Source organism: Salarias fasciatus (assembly GCF_902148845.1).
Source record: "Salarias fasciatus chromosome 23 unlocalized genomic scaffold, fSalaFa1.1 super_scaffold_20, whole genome shotgun sequence".
Lineage (NCBI taxonomy): Eukaryota > Metazoa > Chordata > Actinopteri > Blenniiformes > Blenniidae > Salarias > Salarias fasciatus.
The window spans coordinates 13,171,663-13,195,818 of NW_021941230.1; the positions used below are offsets into that span (position 1 = coordinate 13,171,663).

Here is a 24,156-nt window from a genome sequence, read left to right on the forward strand (position 1 = left end):
CCGCTTCTTTCTGACGGCAGCCGGTCACTGGGTGATTTATGGTAAAGCGGGGTGGGAGGTGGCTTCAGCAGACCCCTTCATAGTGGATCAGGCTGAATCAAAACAGCAGCTTAGTTGGTTCTGACTGTCAGTTGAAATGCAATCATTCCCCTGCTATGGACATCTGCAAGTGCAAAGTGTGGATTATGTCATGGATTACTCAACAACAGAGAATTATGAGGTAGGAAACCGGGAAAACAACGCGTTATGCCTTCCGTTACACCTTCACGCCGCTGACAGATGTTTGATTTTGTTGGCTGGATTTGGATTAAAGGCTGATGAAGGGCAGATGATCAGAAAGCTTGAAGTTTTCTGCATGTCAAGACGTGAAGCTTCAGCTAAACACTTTATGCAGAACAACTGCTGCAACAACTGTCGAGCCAGAACAAGAAGACCGGTCAACTTGTTTGAGTCACTTTCTGTTGGACGGTTGTGCCAGAATATAATCAGATTTTTAAGATCCATAAATAAATAAAATATTACATTGTATTCAATGGTAAATTCTGAATCATCTCTTAAGCCAATGCTTTGTTTTACCTCCACATCTCCAGAGCTGCAAGTCAGACCTTCAACTTTAGTCTTTTCAGCCTGTTTTTCCATTTTGTTTCTGAAGGATTTCTTCTTTTAAAACGGTCAAATTCGTCTCACAGTTTCAGGACTCGGGGCACAGCCTGAAATGAGTTGTGTCTTTCTTTACATTTTGTATCTAGCTGTGTATATTGCAGGCTGTAAGTCACCGTCAGTGACACACACTCATTAACAGCTGTGTGTCGCTTTTCTCCATCGTTGGAAGTGACACACACGGCTTGTGTGTGTCAGCTGTTTTGCTGCCTGGTTTTGGTTCTGTGGTCAGCGGTTGAAAACAGACAGAGGTCAGATGATATTGGCATCCTGGAGATCACGCCTCTTTACTCAGTCTGCCCGTCAAACACGTCTTTCGTCAGTCGGACACACTCACTTTTTTTATTCAGGTGCTTCAGCTCTCTGGGTTCGAGTGTTTGGTTTTCCTGATTAACGGAGAGCAATGACTTGATCCAACGCTTGCTGTCATCTCCTGACCTACTTGGCTCTCTCTCATCGTCATGGCAGGCTTCGTTAGCAGAGGCGACGTACGTGTGAGCTTTTTTTTTTTTTTTTTTACTTGTCTGCATGCTGTGTCTAATTTGATCACATGACAGGATTTGCCACACAGCACAGCTTTTCCTTGGTACGCTTCTCTCTTCTGCCTCGTTCGTCCCGTGGCCTGCAGTGCTGCGGAGCGTTTGGCTTTACTTTGCCTGATCGAGGCTACCGACTCTGCTGAGAGCGAGGCTAGGCACAAATCCTTATGTGTCTGTGTGTGCAGCTGCCGCACAGGGACCTCTGTATGTTCCAGCCGTGGCGGCTGTGTGTTGGACTGTGGACGAGAGCGTCACCTGGACTGGCCTGTTCACACACACCGGTCCATTTGTGCTGTTGGATGTGTCTATGCAGCCTCAGGATCTCTTTTTCTATCAGCACGGATAACAAAATCACAGAAATTAAGTGCAGTATTGAACTGAGTAGGTCTTCAGAGTATCACGTTCCTCTCCTTCTCTTCACTCGGACCCCCTCCCTCTGTTTCACCTCTCTCTCACCCTGCCCGCAGCTCACTTCATTCAAACCAATTAAACGGAGCCGCTCTGTGATCTCAGGTGTTCACACACTCGGCCCAGAGCAGGTAGCTCCACTCCGAGTCACGTCTGCTCGCTGGAACGAGGCACAGCTCCTGTGTGTGTGTGTGTGTGTGTGTGTGTGTGTGTGTGTGTGTGTGTGTGTGTGTGTGTGTGTGTGTGTGTGTGTGTGTGTGTGTGTGTGTGTGTGTGTGTGTGTGTGTGTGTGTGTGTGTGTGTGTGTGTGTGTGTGTGTGTGTGTGTGTGTGTGGGGACCCCCCCCTCTGTGGCGAGTGCCTCCTGGCTCGGACTCGTGTGAGACAGTATCCCGCAGAGCTTGGTGGTTTTCCTGGTGTGTGTGTGTGTGTGTGTGTGTGTGTGTGTGTGTGTGTGTGTGCGCGCGCTCTGTGGGTGGCCTCAGCAGGAGACGGAATGGATCGCTTCCATCCACCAGGGCTGGAAGGTGTTTCCTACAAAATGACTGTTTATTTGTTTTTTTTTTGCACCAGTTTTTATGTCTTTATTAGCCTATTGACAGTTGGAATTTTTTTGTAAAGCTCCAGTCATTCTCAGTTTGTTGGGATCACCTTCAGCAGTCGGCATGGGAGACCTGCTGAAGCTTTTTGCTTCATGCCTCAAACACAGGCTGTGGACTGATGGAGCACCTAAAAAAAGATGGATGCACAGGAAGAACATGCAAGCTCTGCATGCTTTCAGCTTATTGATACTTGCCTTTAAATCAAATTATTTAATGTAATTCCTTAAAAAGCATTGCGTACACCCAGATAAATAAATTGGCCCTGCCTGATCGTGTTTTCTCCTACAATCATCCAAACTAGATATAAAAACTACTCTCCTGTCCTTGCCTTCAGAAAACCTGCAGTTTTTTGGTGCGAGCTGGCAACGTTTACTGTTTTTTGAGCTCCTTGCAGTTGTTAGACCACAAGTGCAGCGTGCATTAATTGGGCACCGTTCTGAGCGGCGGATTAATCCACTTCTGGTGTGTTTGTTTCCCGCAGTCGGCTGGTGTTTGCTAGGCTGATTTGGAAAACACACATGGTGTGTGTTTGCACTGATGAACAAACATTCAACAGTGTCTCTCTCCACTAACCTGTTACCTTGGTTTGTTTTTGGGGAAAAACACAGATCAGCACCGACTTTTTTTTTTTGTGTTTGTGTGTGTGTGTGTTTCCTGGTTTTGTTCTTCCAACGTGCACACACACATTAAGACACATGCAGTGGTGTGGTGACACCGCAGTGCTCACTGGGTCAGAAGAAATAGACAGAGAGTGGTGCTGAGGCAAGAAACGAGCAGAGAATGAGGAGGAGGGAGAGAAAGGATGCCCGGAGGGAGGGAGGGAGGAAGAGGAGGAAGAGGAGGGGGCACACATGAAGGAGGACGAGGAGGATGGCAGTGCCGCCTAATTGGTGTGTTTTTGGTTTGGTTTTTTTTCTGTCATCATTGGAATTAGATGTTTGTTTATTGTGCTTCTTCACTCCTCCTCCTTTTTTTCCACCTCTTTCTTCACCCATCAATCCTTTTATCGCGTCCTCCATCCCCGCTGCTGTCGGGATGGCCCATGTGATTGTCTCCTCACCCCCTCCTGCTCCTCCTCCTCCTCCTCCTCCTCCTCCTCCGCTCCTCTCTCACTCTGCCTCACTCTGTCTTTCTCTATAAAACCCTTTACTTACATTATGTGGCAAGTGAGCGCACAGTCCCATACAATGCCTCCTGAGGCATGATGGGAGATATTTCTATATAAAGACGGATAAAGCGAGGGGCCGGGCTGCAGATCGGGAGGGAGTCAGAGAGGTCACACACTCGCTCTCGCACTCGGGGATGGATCGGGAGGCGGACGGCAGCGGCTGAGCTCAGATCGGACGCTCATCCCAGCCGGACTCCGGGTCACCGCGGCGGGGGGACGGGGCTCTGTCGCCGCCGAGCACGATGGAGGCTGGGGACGAAGTGCTGCAGGTGCTCGAGGTCTGTGAGACTCTGGAGGACAAAAAGGAGGTGATCATCACCACAGTAGACGAAGACTCCAACACAAACTCTCCTGCAGTGGCCAGCTGTGGACCAACAACCAGATCCAGCCAGGTGAGACCGCCAGGCACAGCGTGCCGGGCTGAGGTGTGACAGGTGACAATATTTGGACCTCATTTACCATCTACAAGTGTTTATCGATACGGTTTTCTGAATTAAAGAAACCCTTTCAGTCAGTATCTCTGTATGTCTTCTTAGATTATAATTCTTTATGTGCATTTCAAGTATATTCAGATCTGTTCCATCATTTTTTTGTATTTGTTTGCGTTTCTATTTCTACGTATCTACCCCAACTTTTTACTAAAGGACGCTCGGTAGAGAGCACGTCCTGAAGTGTAGTTATATGCATTTTCTCTGTGACAGAGTTTTGTGTATCACTCGAAGTCAATCAGACCTGTCTTCCTCGACATCTCTGTGTGTGTAATCTCCTGAGCCAGGCTGCAGGTTTGCGTCTTTGCTCGACTGTCAATCTCCCATTGTCCCAGAGTTTCTCCTCAATCCTGAAAATTAGTCGAGGCGGCTTTCCTTTAACTGCTTCCCGTCTTTGTTGTGACAGGTTCTTGGCATGTCCACCGGGTGACTGTCTGCGCTCTGCACTGAGCTGGTTCTAAATGGCTGTGAGGAGCTCTCGGGGAATGCATGTTGCTATTTTGCACACACCTTGCCTCCCAGGAGTGAGTAGAGTGCTCTTGAACTGAGCAGGGGGGGTTTTGTTTGCAACCCATTTAAAGCAAAACAAGAGAACGCAGGCTTTTAGTGGACGTTTGATTTACTCAGAGAGACAATGGCTGTTATTTATACTCTGGCGGAGATACGAGGCAGAAAGCGTTGTTGAAGGCACGCGAGGCAGCGTAACATGCAAGCGTGCAGAGAACACACACTTGGTCCTCGCAGCATCGTTTTAGCCGCCTGTTGGCAGAAGGGTTGTGTAAATGAGTGTCACCCAGGAGCAGCTGGATCTGTTAGAGGCTCCGCCGTCTGAAATCCCCTGGAGGCCGTTTGACTGAAGGCCCAACGAGCGAGTCGAATGGCGAGTGCGGTGCCTCCAAACAAGAGCGCGGTTCAAACGTCTCTGTCTGGATGCGTTTAATGGATCACGTTGCAGCACTTAGTCTCATCACAGGCCAAATATTTATTTGACTCGGAGAAACGCGATGCTGGCCCATCCTCAATCTGAGCAGATTGGATGTTTTGAACACGACCGCATCTCCAGAAGGAATGTGACGAAGAGAGCAGCTGCTAGAGACGCCCACTTTCCTGCATGGTTACTTTTGTCAGTTTAATCTCTTTTTTGTGTACTCTTAATGCTCTATTTATTTTAGATTGTCCCAAGAATGCTGAAAGAGCATTTCCTGTGTTTCAGACGAAGTGAAAAAATAAATAAATGCACTGAATGAAGCCATGGCTTCTCTCAGGGAAGTTTTCTGATTTATGTAAATCTGATGACTTATCATCACATTAAACCAAAATCCTTCACCTCTTAATGTATATTTGTGATTAACTTGAAATGTTTCCTGGGGCCTTAAACCATCTGAGTTTTTCCTGAAATGCATCTTTTAGAGAAGCCTCCTCCTGAAGCTTTGCAGGTTCCATTCTGGTGATGCAGAGGATCACTGCATTATCCTTCAAAGAGTTCTTCATCCCCAGAGTTGCTCATTTTGGCTCTGCTATTGTGAAGCTGCCCCGGACTGAGGGGTATTTTACAGGTGGAGGCTCGGTGCTTCAGGGCTTTGAGCTATTGTTGCAGATTAAGTGGATGAAGCCTCCAGTTCTGCTCTTTGCAGTGGAGCAGAGGAGGGGAAGATACTTAGCAAGCGCGGACTTGATTGGTTTGTGTTTGTGTCGACTTGACGGGTTTGTGTGACTTCAGGACGTCAGCAGGAGAATTTCACACGTTGTCTCCTCTGTGCAGTAATCACATCTGGCTTTTGACTCCCGTCTTTACTTTCTCTGCCTCTCCAGATCGATCCCTCTTCCTTTCTTTAATTGGCTGTCTTGTAGTGAACACCCCTCTCCCTCTCTCTCTCTCTCTCTCTCTCTCTCTCTCTCTCCCTCTCTTTGTTGCCTCCACTCCTCCCTCCTCCCTCTTTCACCTACTTTCATGTGATGAATGGCACCGGGCCTCCTGCGAGGCTGCTGGTACTGAACCAGATCAGCCTGTAGTGATTGGCTGATCCCGGGAGGAAATGTGGGTCACTACTGTTTATTTTTACTCGCTCTGGCAAAGGCAGAGCCCAGGTACTGTCCTCAGGGTCAGATTGAATTGGTTGCCCAACTTCACAGCTTCCCTTTGTGGTAAATATGGTTTGTCTTGTTTGTGTTTCTTCTTTTTGAGGTTCTTTTTTGGCTTTCTTGTGTTTCTTTTAGATTATTTTGTGTTCTGTGGTTGTTTAAGGATTGATATATAAAGTTATTCATATCTATTTGTTGTCATTTTTAATCGTTTTTCTTGTTGCTTATCATCTTTTTGCAGTCAAATCTTATTCATTCTTTTAGACTTTGTATTTTCTTGAGCAGTAAAATTTTAACCAATTCTTTTTTTTCCCACTTCATCCAGCAGCTGAGGAATCGGTTACTCAGAGTCTTTAAAGCAGTCACATCTGGAAGCCGTGTTCTGCCGGGGAGTTGGATGACGGCGCGCGGCAGGGCGATAATGCTGCGGATGAAGTCACCGCGCGGCGCGAGTGATTCAGGGCGCTGAGACGGCGCCGCAGAGCGATGAGTTGATGAGTGCATCCTGGCCACGAGGCACGGCGGGCCGTGATTCATGTCTCCCGTGGGTGCTGTCGAGGTGTGCTGCGGTCAAAGAGACACTCTTTCTTACACCTAATACGTATTGATTTCCTCTCACACACGCACATGCGCTCCATCGTGCACGTGCGTCCCTGTCAGTGGTCGAACCTGAGCCTGTCTGTGAGAACGTCACTGTGCTTTCTCCACACCACGTGTTCGACAGCTCCCTGAGTGAGTCGGCATGAGAAACGGCGGCGGTGGCGGCGGCCGCCCCTGGATGTTTTTTTGAATCTCCCATGTTGCCTCGGCGTGCGGCTCGCCTTCTGCGCTCGACTTATCTCCGCTAATACAAAGAGAAAATAATGAGTTTGGCTCGCTGCGGTTCTCCGTCGGGGATAATTGCTCGGGAATAAAGAGCCTGTTGCGTAAGTCTCCGTGGAGAGGCTGAGGGCTTCTCAGTCCACCTCTCTCATTATTAATGAAGTGCCTTTCACCGCCGCGCCTCAAACAGCCTCCACTCCATTGACCAAACCGAAACATGTTTATTTATGTCGGTCTGCCTGTGTGCTGCATTAAAGACGCTCTGCAGCTCCGCAGTTAATCCACTCATACCTTTGGTTGCAGTCGTTTATGGATTACTGCAGTTGAACTGACAGAAAGTGACATTCGTGGTCACTGCTTTGAAGAGAATTTCCTCAGATCTGTCTGTTCCAAATTTATTTTCTGTCATAAAACAGTAAAAACCCACCACTCCGTGCTAATGTTCGCTCTGTGACTCCTTGAACCCCGGTCAAGCATTCCTCCACCTGGTTTTAGTGTTACTGGTCAGTGTCCGCGCTCTGCTCTCCCACAGAGTGACACAGGTTATTTACGGCAATGCCGGCGGGTCAAAAGGCCGACCGAACCCGAGACCGCTGGTGGTTTGCTGGACCTCATCAAAGAAGCCGGCTGTGAAAAGTCATACCAACAAGTCAGCAGTTAACATGTCGTCTCCTGTGAATGATTGTACTTCTGCAAATAGGAAAAGTGGCAGCAGGAAGGATTTATTCGCGTCTCGTGGTGAAGCCACAGATCGCAGCTCATCTGAGCGCTGAAGAGAACCTGCGGCGGTCGCAAAGCGCATGAAGAACATGAGCAAACCCTAAAATACAGAGCATCAACGTGAGAGGTGCTCCGTGAGAGATTTCCATATTTGTAGGTCAACTTGTCCATCTCAAACTGTCGCTTGGAGAGAGGACTGTGTGTCCTTCATTCAGTGTTGGCTTTATGTTGTTCGGACTCAACAAAGGTCCAACTGTGTCTGTGAACAAAGGACGAGCCTGTGTCTGTAATGGCACCACGACGTCCCGATGACCTGAAAGAAGACCTTCTTTACTGTCTCTGCTGTAAATTCTCTCTAAAATGTGGATCATCTGGTTAATCAGATGATCCCTGGAGGTGCTGACCTGCGTTACCAGCCGGCCTTCAGCTTTAAACCGCCTCCTCTCAGTCTGTATGAAGCAAATCACTGTTGATCAGTTTATTAATTTAATCTGTGTGTCATTTCGATGTGGATTTATGTATTTTCTAGGATAAAAATGAAGCCAAGTATCAAATTAACCTTGTGTCCTTTTCAATCAATCAGTCAATTTATTTTTGTATAGCCCAGTATCACAACAACAGTTGCCTCAGAGGGCTTCAAGATGTTACATTGATTGGTAAAAATTTCAAAGATTGATAATGACTTTGATAATAACAACCTCAATTTGAGATTTTTTCAGACTTATACTAACACAAAAGTGACATACTTTAAGATATCTTTCACATCATTCACACAACACCATTTCTTATTTCACCTGGAAGACTTTCTTGCACTTCCACAAGCTCATAAATCCGGCTGTGACCAATGGGCAAGGTCACAGGATGATATTTCCTTGTGGAGAAAAGCTCGTGCTTCCTCGCACTGAAGTTTCAACTACTTCTTTTCTGTTATTTTCTTTCTGTCACTGAGATGAGTGTAAAGCAGAATCATCAGCGAGTGCACGGCAGCTCCTTCCTCATTTCAGAGACGACCGGAGCACATTCATTGGTGCTCCCGTTGTTTTGCTGCCTGCGTGCTGTCTTAACCCCGAGGCCAGCGGGATCCTCTCCGTGGCTGCACCTCCCAGCCCCTCTTTCTAAAGTCCTCGTAATGCACGCGCCGCTCAGCCCCTCACTGAGTCTTATCCATCACGTTGCATTTCGGTGAACGTATGCTCAGTTTTCCCCTGAATCAATGCAGCTGATGACAGGTCATTATTTAGTTGTTTTCTTTATTTATTTCTGCTGGCCGGGCCGCCCTCTGGGCCGCGGCGGCTTGTTATGACTGCCGTGTAAAGAGTACTTATCGTTGTTGTTCTAACAGCTCTGCCGCGACACCGCTGACCTTCATTATCTGCGGATACAGTCGGACCCAGACGTCAGCGCGTAGCCCACTTGGCAGCTCGCTCTGTTTGCTTTTGCTTCTTTCTTTCTCACGTGCTTGGAAAGAACCTCTTTTATGTATGCGGTGTTGCTTGAGGAGGGGAAAACAAAAGTCATTCAATACAGGAAAACAGGCAACATAACATTTTCGTCTAGTTTCTTGTTTGAAAACCCTCTTCTGTTGCCTCCTTGTTTTCTCAGGATGATAACTGGGGGGAGACCACGACGGCCGTCACTGGCACGTCGGAGCACAGCCTCTCCCAGGAAGACATCGTCCGCATCACCAAGGACCTGGAGGACAGCGTGGGGCTGGACTGCCGCCGCTACCTGGCCCGCGCGCTGGCCGTGATCCTGGGCCTCCTGGTGTTCCTCACGCCGCTGGCCTTCCTGGTGCTGCCCCACCTCCTGTGGCCCCAGAAGCTGCAGCGGTGCGGGACGGCGTGCGAGGGCCTCTTCATCTCCGTGGCCTTCAAACTGCTCATCCTGCTGCTGGCGGTCTGGGCGCTCTTCTTCAGGCCGGCGCGAGCGGGACTCCCGCGGGTCTTTGTTTTCCGGGCCCTGCTGGCCGTGCTGGTGCTGCTCTTCGTCATCTCCTACTGGCTGTTCTACGGCGTGCGGATCCTGGATCCACAGGTGACCTACAGCTGTGATCGCTGCGCTCAAAATGCGAGTTGTAGTGGCAGTAGTACGAGAGCTGTCACGTGCAGCCGCTTGAATTTTTAATGCAAAAGAAAAAAAAAAATCGTATTTGATTTTCCCAGCGCTGTGTGTTTGTTGTGAGTCATAATTTAAAACCCCTTACAGTCCTTTGAAATGTATATCTAAATATTCATGTGCTCCACATCAAGTCCTGCATGTTTTACCCCTGCAGGACCACTTTATACATATTCTCCGCTTGTGATTGCACGTGTTCGCCGCGTACTTCTGTGATAACAAATTGCCCTCTCAAACCGGTTGCAGGACGAGAACTATCAGGGCATCGTGCAGTACGCCGTGTCGCTGGTGGACGCGCTGCTCTTCATCCACTACCTGGCCATCGTGCTGCTGGAGCTCCGCCAGCTGCAGCCGTCCTTCTCGCTGTGCGTCACGCGCTCGACGGACGGCGAGACGAGGCACTACAACCTGGGACAGCTCAGGTGAGAGGCCTCCTTTTAACAACCCACCTGGAAGGAGCTACAGGCTGAGCTGTGCTCACTGGAGTGACGGGGGGGGGTGATGTGAGGACGTGGTGGGATGAATAGGAGGGAAAACAGAAGAGCGAGTGGGTGAGATGAAGGAGAAAGACTGAATCTAGGACACCTCGAGTGAGAAGGATGGGAAACCAAGAGGGAAGTGACTGGTTACGCTGGCGAGACGAGAGGAAGGAATTTGTACAGGAGTGAGTGTGACGGGAAAATTGGGAAAACGAGGGACGAGCCCGGAGGAAGACGGCGGCGAAAGGCACACAGACACCAAGTGGCTGATGGGAAGAGAAATTGGTGCCAGGAGAAAAAAAGGAGAGGGTGGGTAAGACTTCAGAGGGGGAACTCCTGAGAAATAAAGCTGCAGACGGAGGGCGGAGTACAGAGGAGGGGCCCAGGAGACTGAAAGCTACAGCAGGGAGCCGAAGAGAGAATAGAGAAGGAGGAATTAATAGTTAATGTGAGGGAGGTGTTGAAGGATCATAAAATGTATGTGGGAATAGAAGAAAGGGAAGGCGTGTGTGCGTGTGTGTGTGCGTGTTTGAAGTAAAAAATATCCCAGACTCCACCAAAGCAGGGTTTTTATGACCTTATCTTCTCTGAGGAGAAACCTCCCATTTTTAGCCAAAGAGCCGGACTCTCCTGTTGCCGTCTGGTTCGAAGGCGCAACGGCCGCAGACGCAAGTGCTCATGGGTGACTCACGAAACCTGATGGATTTATGGATGGCACAGGTGTAACGTGCTCTGATATGACCGACTTTATATCACTCGCCGCAGGTTTGACTGGCTGCAGGTCTGCCCTCCGTTCGGATTAAAAGAATAATTCACTTCTGCTCAAGTCGTGTGGAACTGCTGAGCCACTGCTTGTTTATGTTGTTTAGCTTGGATCCACTGAAACAGTTTAACTTTTATGAAAACTGGACAAAATTAGCCTCAAACTGTTAATAAATGTCTTCCTTTTTTCCTCCCGAGAAATTTTTTCCTGATTCCTCACACACTGTCTGGAGCATGTTGAACCCCGTTTTGAAATATGTTGGAGTTGATTTTTCTAAGACAGAGGACTTTGTTTTTCTTACAAGCTCATGAAAATATCTATTGCTTTCAAAGTACATGTATTTCAATCGACTCAAGTGGTAAAAATGCTGTTTTATCTGTAAAACTATGATAATCTGTTGTTGAACTACAGACTCTTTTTTTAAACGTACTTTTATCTCCAAGCTAAATTCGTCCTAAAACCACTGAAAAATCTGAAGCTGAACCTGAGGAATGCAAAAAAAAAAAAAAAAAAAAAAAAACAGCTGAAAAAAATCTCTTGTGGTCCTAAGGTGTGGCGGCCGCTGCTCTGTTTGTAACGCTGAATTTAAATCAGCGGCGAGCTGCACGCGAGTGGCTGCAGCTGAAGTCCTGCGTGTCGCAGTTCGCCTTTTCTTTTCAGTCGGCACGTCTTCAGAGGAGCGCCGCTGTCTCGTCTGTCCTCATTTGATCGGTCAGGTGACTGGAAGCCTCGTCCACCACTGCAAAGCAATTACTTTATTTTACTGTCTTCTATTCAAAACTGATGCTAACAAGCGTGATTTGAGCCCAGTTTAAGGGAAAAGTTGTGTTTGTGTGTGTGTGTGTGTGAGGCTGGTGTGTGTGCAGGCTGCCTTGGGGCTGTTGTCCTTTGTAAGCGCCGCCGTTCGTCCCTGCCGGCCGGCCGGCAGCGGGCCCGGCCTCGCTCTGTTGTCCGTCTGTGACTGGAAACACACAGCTAATTAAGGCTCCCTGCAGACTTCCGTGCAGCATCTGGTCAGCTTCACGCACACAGACTGCATGTGCGTGTGTGTGTCAACATGTAGTGCAGCAGAAGTGTGTGTTGCGTTTCCTCAGCCAGTCGCTCATTTATCTCTCCCATTACCAGGCGGCGGCGGCTGCTGCTCACATTCCTGTTTTCTGGCATGGCTCCTCAGTCTTATCATATTGCTGACCCCGGCCGGGCCCCTGGGGGCCCCGGCGGCTTGTCTCTGTCTGCTCATGCCGGTCCGAGGCCTCGTTTGTCCCGTTGTTAGACGGTTCATGCCTGAACTGTGAAGGATTTTTCTCAAATATCGCTGTGTGCGTGGAACAAAGTGTTGTTTGTGCACATTGATGTAAAAAGCCAGGCCAGAGGTGCAGCGTGTCTGGATTGGTCTGCAGAGAGTCCAGCTCTGAGTTCTCTGTTTGTTCTCCTTTTCCTGCTCTGAGTTTACATTCCTCCCGAGCGGCGGCTCGCCTCCGATGCTTCCCTGTCATGTTTGCTCTGCTTAATAATTGATCGGCGCTGGGAAGAGGCCGGGACTGACTCAGCAGCCCGGCCACCACTGAACAATGCTCCAGTCTGTAGCGGCTGTGTGTGCTGAGCGTGAGTGTGTCTCTGTGTGTGTGTGTGTGTCTGTCTTATCACACTCCTGTTAGCGGAAACCAGCTCTGCCTCCGGTCTCCGCTTTTCCAGTTTTAATCAGATCGTATGAGACTAAAACATGCTCTGGCTTAAAGGTGAACTCTGCATTCATCGTCCATTTTTCAATCGATCTGCTTTTTTAATATGCATCCAAACCCTCGTCATGTAGCGCCGTCAGTGTCAGATACGATAATGAATTATTTGGAATCTGAAGGGTTGGACTGTCTTCAGGTCAAACCTGCAGTCAGGACGAGTCTGGCGTGGGGGTGGGGGGCCTGGGACTGCCGGTCTCCTTCTGGGATAATAAGAAGCGCATGTTTCGGTGTATTGAGTTAGTGCTCGGCGTGGAACAACAGGTGGGCGTCAAACAGTAAAGCTGTGTCATTAGAGAACAGCTGGTCGTGGAGTGAAGCTCAACTGAAGCCTCACACTGTCAAAGTCCTGTTTCAGTCCAGAGTCTCTCACCTCGACACTCACTTGAAGACGGCGAAGTTAAGGCCTCCTAAAAGGCTGGATTGAACTCAATTGTATGTATAATTTCCAGTGTTAAAGGTTTAAAGGTGTGGCACTCTGAAATATGTAAAGGTGTGTTTGTAAGAGGAGGAAGACCGTCTCACTTGAAGGAACTCGGCGGCAGTAAATTCACCATCAGCCGCTGATTTATGGTCGATGCGGCGAACAGCCGACTTGTGTTTAATTGTGTCAAGTTATGAAAGACAAGAAGCAGCATGTCGGCCCACCGCCGTGCTGGAGGAAGACGCTGTGGGTTCACTTCAGACTCACGTCGGGCTCTATCGCTTCATTTAGCGAAAGCAAAGGGCAAAGTAGCCATCGAGTGGGGAAAACACCTCAGGAAACCCAGAAAACATAAAATATTCTTCATGATGATCGTCTGTAGTCACAACAAACCTTGGAGAACGAAGAAAATTCAGATTTCAGGGAGAAACAAATGGCAGATGGTCAGTTATTCACAGCAGTGGAGCAAAAACATTATTTCACATTGCATTAAATAAGTTAACCGAAGATCATTCTTCTGGCATTTAGTGTTTCTGTGAACTGTCTGTTTCACCAAATCATCCACTTTTAGATTCCTGTGTGATCTGATTGGGATAAGTAATGTCATATGTTGTTCTCTCTCTCTGAAGCTGCTCACTTTTATTTCTGATTTATTTTACGCAACAGTTTACTCTAAATATAAATATTCCTCGTCTTCTTCCCACATCTCACTTTTCTTTCATGAAGCATTTTTTACCGTCTTTTGCCATGAAGGAGCTCTGAACGTGTGGTTAATGCCGTGTGTTTCCAGCAGCATGTCTGGGTTTCTGAATATTCCGTTCTGTCGGTGATTTTTCCCGACTTTCAGGCAGTAATCAAAGTATTACTGTTAGTTTAGCTTCCTCCAGCAGATCCTATCACTTCCCCTCTCTTTCAGGTTTTACGGTCTGCTGGAAGGATTCTTTTCACTACAAGAAAGTTTTCAAAGAAAGGCAAAAAAAAAAAAAGAAAAAAAAAGTCTTCCAGCGAATTCCTGTTTCTGCTGCTGCCCTCTCGCTGTTCCTTTGTCTGCAGCAGGAAGGGTTGGAGTCACTGCAGGGATTTCCTTCACGAGTGGAAAAGGACCCGTGGCTAATGTTTCTCTCTCTCTCTCTGAGTTTGGAGCTTTCATGAAGCGACTCAGATTTCACCTTGAGTCCAGCTCAGACTCAGATCCTCTCTCCCCTCCACCTCCAGTATCCAGCGAGCAGCTCTGGCCATCATCGAGCACTACTACTGCGACTTCCCGGTCCACAACCCGGCGCTGCTCTCCGCCTCCAAGTCCCGTGCCGCCAAGCACCTGGCCGGCCTCAAGGTCTACAACGTGGATGGTGAGTTCCCAGCAGCCCCGGCTGAGGGTGAGTGGGATGCTCTTTGTTGCCTCTTCCTCCTGCTTTTACCTGAGTCTTGTTGTGTGGTGGAATATAACAACATCTATTTCTGTTTCGGTTTGATCAGGGACCTGGTGGAGCTTCAGCAGCATGATTTGTTGTTGCTTTAATTGGATGCGTTTCTTTTCTCCTTTTGTCAGAATCTGAATGTCAGTTTAATCTCATTAGCTCCCGTCTGATGTTTGGCCCCGACGACTCGGAGCAGATGCTTTTATCAACAATGAGCGCCACAAGGCCGAGTTTCTGTCTGACACCGACAGGATTTATTATTTCTGAGGGCTTATTTTCACCTATGAGATTCATAAATCAGTGAAAACATCATCAAGATTTTGAGATTTCATAATATAAGCGCGTTCACTTGATATGAGTTCATCTGGCGACCGGCTCTTCAGCAGGAGTGAGGTTTTATTTTCCCTCGTTGACTCTCCTCTGCTCTCCTGTGTCTCCTCACACTAACCCCTTAAGACTTGTTCCGAGCTAAACTCAAAGCCTACCTGTTGGACAGTAAGTAACCGCAGCGTGACGACCGGCTGAAGCACCCTCACACACACACTCACACACACACTGCTGTGCTCACTTCATTAGTGCTGCGGTTCCACTCCCCCACCTCGGACTCACTCTGTGCATGCTGCAGGTTGTTAAAAAGTTTTCAGGCTGTCCTCAGTCCCTGCATTAAATGAAGAGTGCTCAGACTTCACTTCAGGTGCATTAACTTCACTCCCTCCTCTTTTTTTTTCTTTTCTTTTTTTGTCCTGCTGCTGTTTGTCTTCCTGCTTTCTTTTGCCTCCTCTCGACCGTGAGCGGCAGACGTTGGATAAATCAATAGCTATTACGCCGACATGTCTCTCCCGAGTCTCTTCCTCCTTCATTTTCCTTCAGCAGCTGCTCGGGGACTCCCCGTCTGATCTGCAGCCTCTGCTTTCAGCTCTCCGCTTCGTCTTCCTCGCTGCCGCCGCTCAGACATTAGGGGGGCTAATTCCGACTCGGGGACAAACAGTAATGCTTCCTTGATTAAAGAGTAGCGAAGCCCCGCTTGCATCCACACGGCTGCTGGTGATTTTTATGAAGCATGACGCACGAGTTGGTGTTTTGTTTCCTCAAATCGACAAAAAAAACAAAACAAAAAGCGAAACACTTTTACTATGTTTGAAATCAAATCGTGTTTATTTGACTGACAATGTTAAAAAAGTCATCTGAAGGTGACTTCCCCATGACGTTCAGGGTGGCGTTCTGCTCCCATCACGCCGTCTCAGGACCGGTTGGTTAGAATCTCTCCACACTGCGTCCATGAATTATTCTGTTGACGCTCGCTCCCCGTCCCACTTTAATAATTCAGCGCCTCCGCCTTATTTTAACCTGCATTAACATCAGCCGCCGCTCCCGGTCCCACACAACTTCTGAAGGTTCTGGAGACGCTTCATTTAATTGGACGCCCTCGTCTCCTGGAGGCACAGGCAGTGTTTGAATATCCAGATCTGTGTTTTACATTTATTTAAAGGATCACAACAGTCGTGACACTTCCTGTAATGACTGAGATGATAAAACCGAATGGACGAGGGTTGTCGTGCAGCTTTGATCCTCCGCCGCCGCTCTTTCCCTCTTGTTGCACTTTGTGTCGTCACCACGGATTTCTCTCTCCTCCCTGGTTGGCGTTCAGTGAGCGAGCGCTTCACGTTTCGTGTCGTTGCCTCGACAGGTCCTGGGAACAACGCCGCCGCCACCGCAGGAGCAGCGGGGCTGGCGCACTCGCAGTCCAGAGCCATGATCGCCGCCGCCGCTCGCCGCAGGGACACCAGCCACAACGAGCTGTACTACGAAGAGGCGGAGCACGAGAGGCGCGTCCGGAAACGCAGAGCTCGGTGGGTGAAGCACAAACCGCGAAACAGAGAAACTGATCTTGATGGAAAAACATTATGATGGGTTATTTTTATGTGGGAGTTTAAACTGTTGCTGCTGCTTCCTCCCAGCCTGGTGGTGGCAGTCGAGGAGGCTTTCACCCACATCAAGCGCCTGCAGGACGAAGAGCAGAAGAAGTCCCCGGGGGACGTGATGGACTCCCGGGAGGCGGCGCAGGCCATCTTCCCCTCCATGGCCCGGGCCCTGCAGAAGTACCTGAGGACCACCAAGCAGCAGCACTGCCACAGCATGGAGAGCATCCAGCAGCACCTGGCCTTCTGCATCACCAACAACATGACTCCCAAGGTCAGGTCTCAACCTCGCGCACGCCGCTCGTCTGCTGGCGCAGAGTTTCACGTGTCGCCGATCCTGATCCCCTCAGGCCTTCCTGGAGAGCTACCTGAGCCCGGGGCCCACCCTGCAGTACGGCAGGGACCACTGGCTGTCCCGCCAGTGGACGCTGGTCAGCGAGGCGGCGGTCACCAGCGGCCTGAAGGACGGCGCCGTCTTCCTGCTGAAATGTGCGGACTTCAGCCTGGTGGTGACGACCAAGAAGATCCCGTACATCCAGATGTCGGAGGAGTACATCGATCCCAAGTCACACAAGTTTGTCCTGCGGCTACAGTCCGAAACCTCCGTGTAGAACTCCAATCGTTTTGGCTTTTTTTTTTTTTTTTTTTTTAATTCCTCACCCTGTTGCGTTGCTCTCAAATTTTTTTATTTTGATTTTGCAGTTTTTTTGGGGTTTTTTTTTTACGTTTTTGGATTTTTTTTTATATATATATTATATATGAATCTATATATATATATCTCACACGTTTGAATATATTGATTTTATATTGTTTGATTTGGATAAAAAGAAGACTTGCTGCAGGATTTTGCCTGCAGGACACCTCGGACTTGAACGTGTGTGTGTGTGTGTGTGTGTGTGGTTGTATGTATGTGTATGTGGGTGTGTGTGTGTGTATCATGTTGTGTCAACACAATCACTCGTTCCATCCGAGATGCTCGAGCCAAGCACAACGGGAACAAGGAGCGATCCGAGGCGTCTGACTCTGGGATTCAAACGGACAGACAAACCGCTGAGGACTGACGGCGTGACTCGCAGGTTCCTGTCGATGATGGAAACTGTTCTTCACGCTGTCTCATCTGCTACATGTCGACGTATTCGGTTGCTTTTAGGCTTTCAAACAAATTGAGACTTTTTTTCCTGCTGAAAATCCGATTTAAATGAGACGAAAATGAACAGGCTCGATCGAATCTGGCATGAAAAGCACATTCATGATTATAAATCAAAAGAACAAAGTGAAAATATCAAAATCAGAGCTCCAGATGAACGTGATTTGTATTTTAGCATCCCGTCCAGCCAATGGCGAGCAGCGGCTCTCCTGAGTGCTGAAGTGGGCCGATCGACGACGTTTTGGTGCAGAAAGCTTTCCACTCCAGTTGAAGAGGAGACACAGGCCTCTTCTCAGAGCCTTTTTGTATCTGCTTGATGGAGGCAGAGCAGCACAAATGAAAGATACTACTGATTCCTTCACAGAAACTTGGGGTTACATCATAAAAAAGTGAGTTTAATGTCCATTTTCACTACACGTGCACTCAGTTCGTGAATTTATTTCCAATTTAACTCCGATGGTTTAGTGAAATGCACAAATTCCCTCCACTGGCAGAATTGTGTCAGATTGAAGAGAATATTCCACAAAAGTGGACTTTGAAAATGGACATTGGACCAGATTTATCAATGCAAAGCATGACTGTTTCCAGTGTGACTGCAGTACTGCAGAGTGAGCTGCAGGGTGGGACCTCCTTTCTTTCGAACTGGACCGTCTGGTTTTCTTTTTACTGCCTCTTCTCACCTCTGTTGTCTGACAAACATGCAAATCCCTCGGGGTCAGGCGCTTCGCGGAAGGCTGAGAAGAGATTTTTCTTTATTTGTTTCACCTGATGAGTCAGCAAATGTTATAAAGCCAAAAAAACACACAAAAACTAAAAAAAAAAAAAAACAGCGAAATGAAGCTAAAATGATACCTAAGTTCCTGTGAACTTACCAAAGTGTCAAAAGAGAGTCACTGAGCTCGTGCATGTGAGGAAACCTCTCATTTTCCACTGTTACCTGGGCCTGTGAGCAGGGTTGTTCTCTGCTGCCCTCTGGTGGTGAAACCTGGTCATGTCTCGGTTGAAAAATATTACAATTTTCAAAAATACTTCACTGTAAAAAGAAAAGAAAAGAAAAAGTGAAGCCTTGAAATAATGCAAACACGTGCCGTTTTCTGTCTAATGCACTAACAGCTTATATCTTTTAAATATCAAAAGAAACACCTTTACTGGTCACATTTTGTTACCTACTGACGATGAACTTCGTGTCATCCTGATGTGGCTGTGCCTCCTGTTTTTACACTGTATCTATTTATGTGAACACGCATGTGTGGATGTGTGTGTGTGTGTGTGTGTGTGTGTGTGTGTGTGTGTTTGTATGCCATTCCAGTTCACATGGTCAGCCTTTTAAGACCACCCGAAGCCCCCCAGCCATCTGTCACGCTGTTGCAGCCAGGTTACAGTCCTCAGCCAGGGCTTCCTTCCTGATGGACAGCTTTACAACGACTACGTGAGCTCACAATGTAAACCCTGTCTCAGTTACAGCACATCAGCGTTTGTTTAAAAACAAAAAGTGAAATAAAACATTTTTATGAACATTTCCAACACACAATGTGAGGCTTTTCTTGTTACAGTTGTGCCTTTTGTGTAATATTTTGAGTATGTTATCTTCATTGGCTCCCTTTTTTTTTTTGCCACAGTTTGAGGCAAATTCCAGCCTTAACTGACTGTGATTTGTGAGAATCGATGCATTTCATCTTTTAACTTGATGAGTTAAGCCTCAAAGTCAGACCTCTTCTGACTTCAGTGCATGTTGATCTGCTGCTTGTTTGTGGGCGTTTGGATGTGTGAAGTTGGATTTCTGGCAGATGTCAAACTTGCTGATACATGCCGTCGTTATAAGTCAATTACATAGCATGAATAATTGTCAGAATCCACGGAGATATGCAGATATAACATGTTTTTGGAATATATTCACACAGCTGATTTGGCCCTGCTGATTTGCCACCTGAACTCTTTGATTTTTGGTTCTTTTTTAGTCACCTCCCTCTTGTTTTTCCACTCCAGCTCTTCCAGGACCCCCACTCTCTCCCCTGTCGTCCCACATTAGGCGTGCTGCCCCGGCCGTGACACCCCGGGCAGAGTATCGGCTTTTTTTTGGGGCCTTATCTGGACGTCTTTGTGTTGTCAAGTTGCTCCTCGGTAATTGGCTCGCCGTCAGCCTGTCAGGGTGGCGCGTGCGTGCGCGCGCCTCGTGGGTAAATGAATGTCAGTGTCGCTGTCCGGTGCTGAAAACCAACAACCTCATCCCTCTGAGAGCCCGGGGGCTGGAGACCGCCTGTCGGAACTCATCTGTCCTCCACTTAATACCTCCTCCTCCTCCTCCTCCTCCTCCTCCACAGCCGGACCAGGACGGAGGATGGAAGCAGAGAAAAATGAGGAACATTTGCATCTAAATGGAATGTTTTCTTCCCTTCATTCCTCCCTCTCTATTACTCATGTAATGACTTGATTACATGAAGATGGAGGCTGGAGAGGAAATCCCTTTTCAGGTTTTCTCCGCATTAATATATCTTAGCCTTGTCTCTTCTCTTCTCTGTGCTGTTCCACATCAGACAGAGTGTGTGAGTGTGTGATGCGTCCTGCCCTCCTCTTAGTCATGTCGCACACTCTCACCGCAGTGTGTGTGGGGACATCGCACCCCCTTCCACCGCGACACCGCCTGCTCTTTTTCCTCATGAGACACATGTCTTTCCACTGCCTCGGGCCACGTTGAAATTCACACACAGCTGATGTTTTCAGCTCTCACGTGGGGCTCAGATTAAGTGTAAGGTCCACGCCATGATACAAACATCCTGTTGACACGCCGCGTCACCTAATGATTCTTGCATGGCCTGATATTATTAATTCATGTCCGGTGTCACAGCTTCGGCAGCGCTGCGTCCGAGCCTGGTGCAGCCTGCCGGGAGTCCGTCTCGGGACTAATCCTCAGTGTCCGGGTCTCGGCTCCCATTAGAAGGCATAACAGGTATGAATAATTCACCGGCGTTTGAATAATTCAAGGTGAGGTGGCTCACTGACGGGGAAGAGACAAAGCCATCATCTGGAGCGTCGGGTCTTTGTTAATGAGGACGAGAGCTCTCACTTTAAAACATGCATGTTGTGTTTCTGGGATTTTATTGACAAGGTGGATAAGTCGGTGTTCATGACACTTCATGGACTGGTGAACATTTCTGCTAAAAGCATTTTAAGCATGAACCTTTTCAGGTATTGTCACTAAGAGTGCTTCTACATGAACAACTGATTAAGTGAAAATAGCTCGTTCTGAAACATGGATTCTAATGTTGCTTTTCTTGAACTAGAAAACTCGTCTACGTTCTGAATAGTAACTTAAAGTTGATAGTCCCTCATGCCATCATCCTCCTCCTCCTCATCTCGGTCGTGACTTTCCTCGCTGTCGTCCACCATGTAGCGTTCAGGACTTTCCCGGTCGTCTGCAAACTCGTCGTCGTCCTCGGTGTTGACCCTCCCTGACAGGACGTCCTCGATCCAGTCCTCCAGCTCCTCGGCAGTGGGCAGGTCCTCGTCGTTGGACATGTCCAGCCAGACGCTGTCGGCCTGGAAACACCAAAGCACCGCGGAGGTCAGGCGAGCGTCGACTCACCGGGGATATCTGTGGAAACCGCGAGGGTCTCGTACGTCCGTGACGTTGACCACGCCGATCTGAGGTCTGAACAGGTCCAGCTTGAAGGTCTTCTCCCAGTAAGTGGTGAGCTGGAAGGACACAGCAGATCACTTCAGAGACGTTCCCTCCTCAAATACAGTTTCAGATACAAATGTGAGCGATGATGTTCAGGGACCAGAGGGAAGTCGTCGGGGTCGATCCAGACGATGCTGAGCTCTGGGTTGTTGGTGTTGTCTCTGGCTACGTCCTTCAGGATCTCCAAAAACTCATAGCCATCTATGGAAAAGAAAAGAGACGTTCCTCAGCTTCCCTCAGAGTGAAGTCAGACCAAAAAGTAAAAATACCTGGATCCTCCTCCTCAGCAAAGGCCACAATGTGGATGCCGTCCATATCATCCTCCTGGAGAAGGAAGGGCAAACATGAGCGCTGCTGGAAAGGGACTTTCTGATTGATGCGTCCATCTGCGTCCACTCACCCACGTCTCGAACATGTTCTCCGCTCGCAGCTTCCTCAGAGTGGCCCTGCGTGGAGCAAAGTCTTGAATCAGTCGGTGGTAAAGAAAAGACTCGGTGACGCTGGAGATGAAACTAAACCGACCTTCTGTGCTGCGTCACAAATTCCACGATGTCCATCTCGGACAGAGGCCTGCCGGGCAGGATGGCCGGCTCCTCCATGAACGGCTCGTAGAAGTTCACCTCGTTTATCTTCAGGGAGAGGTGCTTGGCGGTCTGAAGAAACAAGTCGGGCTTCTGTTTCTCATCGAAGCAGAAATCTGAAGCTTTTCCTCAGGATGTCTTATTAAACTAAAATAAATGTAAATTCTCTCACTGAGACACCAGTACTTACTGATTTATCAAATGTGGCGAAAAACTTGATGTAAGGTTGGAAGCGCTCTGAAGCCTCCTGAAAAGCTTTGAAATCTGCGGGAGCAGAGACACATCAGGCTGAAGTCACATCTCAGGAGCAGAGATTCCCCCTCTAGCTCCCTTAATGCACTTTTCTACGCTTGTAACATTCAGCTCCTGGCTCTGCTGCCAAGGTCACGCCAAGGACCAAACTACCTCTGGACACAAACAGGCTCCGTGATGAAAAACTGTGCCGCCGCTGACTTATCTCACCAGATAGCATCTTGTCTGCCTCTCTCTCTCTCTCTCTCTCTCTCTCTCTCTCTCTCTCTCTCTCTCTCTCTCTCTCTCTCTCTCTCTCTCTTGCTCTCTTTTTCAAGAGGAGCTATAATTGCAGTTTGACCTATTAGACGGAGAGCTGGAAGCTATTTAAAGGCTCTCGAGAGACCGAGTTAAAGTGCCACGGTCTGGAATCAGGTTTCCCCTCTAACAGCCAGTTAGGCTTCATGATGATGAGCCTCCATTAGGCCCCCGGATCGCGTTCGCATCTGGACACCGCCACGAGAAACTAACGTGAATCCTCTCCTCTGAAGTAGCCGATCAGACGAATGTCCTCCTCCATCCTCTCGAAGGCCCGCAGCTCCATGGCGTTGTTGATCATCTCCACTGGGTCCTCCAGCACCTGGGGAGGCAAACGTGGCACAAAAATATCTGAAAGCAAATTAGAGGAAAGACTTTTCCTGGTGTTGGTGATAAAATATGAGTCTGTGGTTTCTGAGAGCTTTCCTGCCTCGTCTTGTGTTTCTGTAAATTACATAATTTGCAAGTCTTTTAATGAGGCCGGAGCTGTTGATTGCTGGAGGGTTTCTTTGTCCTCACATCCAGCAGGAACTCCACCAGCGTGTCTGCCGAGAGCTCGCCGTCAAACTCGATGACTCGGTCGTCCTTGAAGACGTACAGGCTGCCCACCTCCTCCAGACCTGCATGGAGGATAAACATTATTGTCATAAATGACTGCTGACGGGTTTTCATGGCAGGATTTTTGCAGAACAGACATATTGCCGGAGTCATACCAAGTTTTTTGGCGACTTTGTAGTCCTTGTGTGTGTCCACCATCCCAAACCCGATGTCTTTGTTCTCCAGGACTTGAGCAGTGAGCTGCGAGTGAAAACAAAGCTTTTTTTTTTTCTTCCTCTGGTTGGAAGACATGTTTTTCTCCTTTTAGAGTCGACTGTCTGCTTCACCTTAAGCTGAAGACGAGCCGTCGTCCCGTCACGGTTTGATTCACCTGTCAGTACTCACTTAATCCCATTATGTGGTTCACAAGTATCCTGGGATTAATTCTAGGCCACTCTGTTAAATATAGCTTGTTCCCAAAACTCTTCACTATCTGGCTGTGAACGAGAAATAAGTGGATGTGCCCTTCTGTCTCCTGCTGTTCTCATTGAGGAGAAATAAGAATGTGACTGGATTTGTTATGTCTAGCCTTTTTTAGGTGTATTTTTGTTTTAGTCTTGCTTGTGTCATGTTTCATTCAGGACATCTTCAGACAGCGAATCCTCTAATCTCCACTTCTCCAAACATGTTATCCTTAGTGGAGCTGAAAGGCGAGCGGGCCTGACTCACAGCTCGGCTCCAACTACAAGACCCCACCAAGGCCCTCAGCTCAGTCAGCTTGGTAATGAAGAGACGTGTTGACAGAGAGCAGCTCAAATACAGACGGCAGAAGCAGAATGTAAAGGTAAAGAGTGAAGACTGCTTCGAAGTCAAGCTTTACTTCACATCTGTTCATGAGGTCCTGAGGAGGCTCTCACCTCTCAGGCAGTTGGGATTCTCAGCAGTTTCTCTCATCTGAACAGTTCCAGATGCAGGTTTGACTCCAGATGTCCATTCTTACATTTAAACCGTGGTTTAACATAATAATAATGCATACATGCATTGTTACCCCCCGCGTCTCGCTCCCCCGCCTCACCTCCAGCACCAGCTCGGTCATCTGGAACCTCTTCTGCAGGCCCTTGCTGGCAGGCATGGGCTCGTGGTAGAAGAGGCACAGCAGGTCGTACCTCTTCAGGGCCTTCTTGAAGTTCCGCTCGTTTATGTCCAGCACCCTGTCTTTCCCGTCAAAATTGGGGAACTCGAGTCCTTCCTCGGCGGCACAGAGGAAAACCAGGCGAAGGCAGAGGCCGGACAGCAGAGACAGCCACATCCGATACATGAT

The 24,156-nt window shown here is 48.3% G+C and overlaps 2 protein-coding genes across 4 annotated transcripts in view; one reads left to right on the forward strand and one right to left on the reverse strand.

Moving 5' to 3' along the window:
- LOC115384118 (vang-like protein 1) overlaps window positions 1–18,546 on the forward strand; it is a 31,336-nt gene extending 12,790 nt beyond the window's left edge. The window contains exons 1-7 of one of the 3 annotated variants that reach the window (XM_030086447.1): window positions 3,613–3,768; window positions 9,091–9,522; window positions 9,850–10,025; window positions 14,221–14,381; window positions 16,111–16,273; window positions 16,382–16,616; window positions 16,693–18,546. In XM_030086447.1, coding sequence (XP_029942307.1) covers window positions 3,619–3,768; window positions 9,091–9,522; window positions 9,850–10,025; window positions 14,221–14,381; window positions 16,111–16,273; window positions 16,382–16,616; window positions 16,693–16,953 — 1,578 coding nt within the window. In that variant the 5' untranslated portion in view covers window positions 3,613–3,618 and the 3' untranslated portion in view covers window positions 16,954–18,546. Of the gene's footprint in view, window positions 1–3,612; window positions 3,769–9,090; window positions 9,523–9,849; window positions 10,026–14,220; window positions 14,382–16,110; window positions 16,274–16,381; window positions 16,617–16,692 lie in introns of those variants that run through there. The other 2 variants (XM_030086445.1, XM_030086446.1) reach the window with 2 other exon arrangements.
- Window positions 18,547–20,798: 2,252 nt separating this feature from the next.
- LOC115383646 (calsequestrin-2-like) lies at window positions 20,799–24,153 on the reverse strand. Its single transcript, XM_030085779.1, has 11 exons — window positions 23,911–24,153; window positions 23,012–23,096; window positions 22,818–22,918; window positions 22,512–22,620; window positions 21,940–22,013; window positions 21,691–21,821; window positions 21,569–21,614; window positions 21,438–21,492; window positions 21,269–21,369; window positions 21,108–21,182; window positions 20,799–21,026 (listed from the first exon to the last, which is right to left on the reverse strand). Exons 1-11 carry the CDS (start codon window positions 24,151–24,153, stop codon window positions 20,799–20,801), a joined length of 1,248 nt encoding a protein of 415 aa, XP_029941639.1.
- Between the last annotated feature and the right edge of the window lie 3 nt (window positions 24,154–24,156).

What these genes read in the sequence shown, in the direction of transcription:
- LOC115383646 (XM_030085779.1), bottom strand. Translation starts at nt 24,153, where the DNA reads ATGTATCGGATGTGGCTGTCTCTGCTGTCCGGCCTCTGCCTTCGCCTG. An exon ending in AGAACATGTTCGAGACGTGG is followed by an intron (nt 21,493 to 21,568) that starts GTGAGTGGACGC and finishes TTCCTTCTCCAG; the next exon opens with GAGGATGATATGGACGGCAT. An exon ending in ACCCCGACGACTTCCCTCTG is followed by an intron (nt 21,183 to 21,268) that starts GTCCCTGAACAT and finishes GTGTCCTTCCAG; the next exon opens with CTCACCACTTACTGGGAGAA.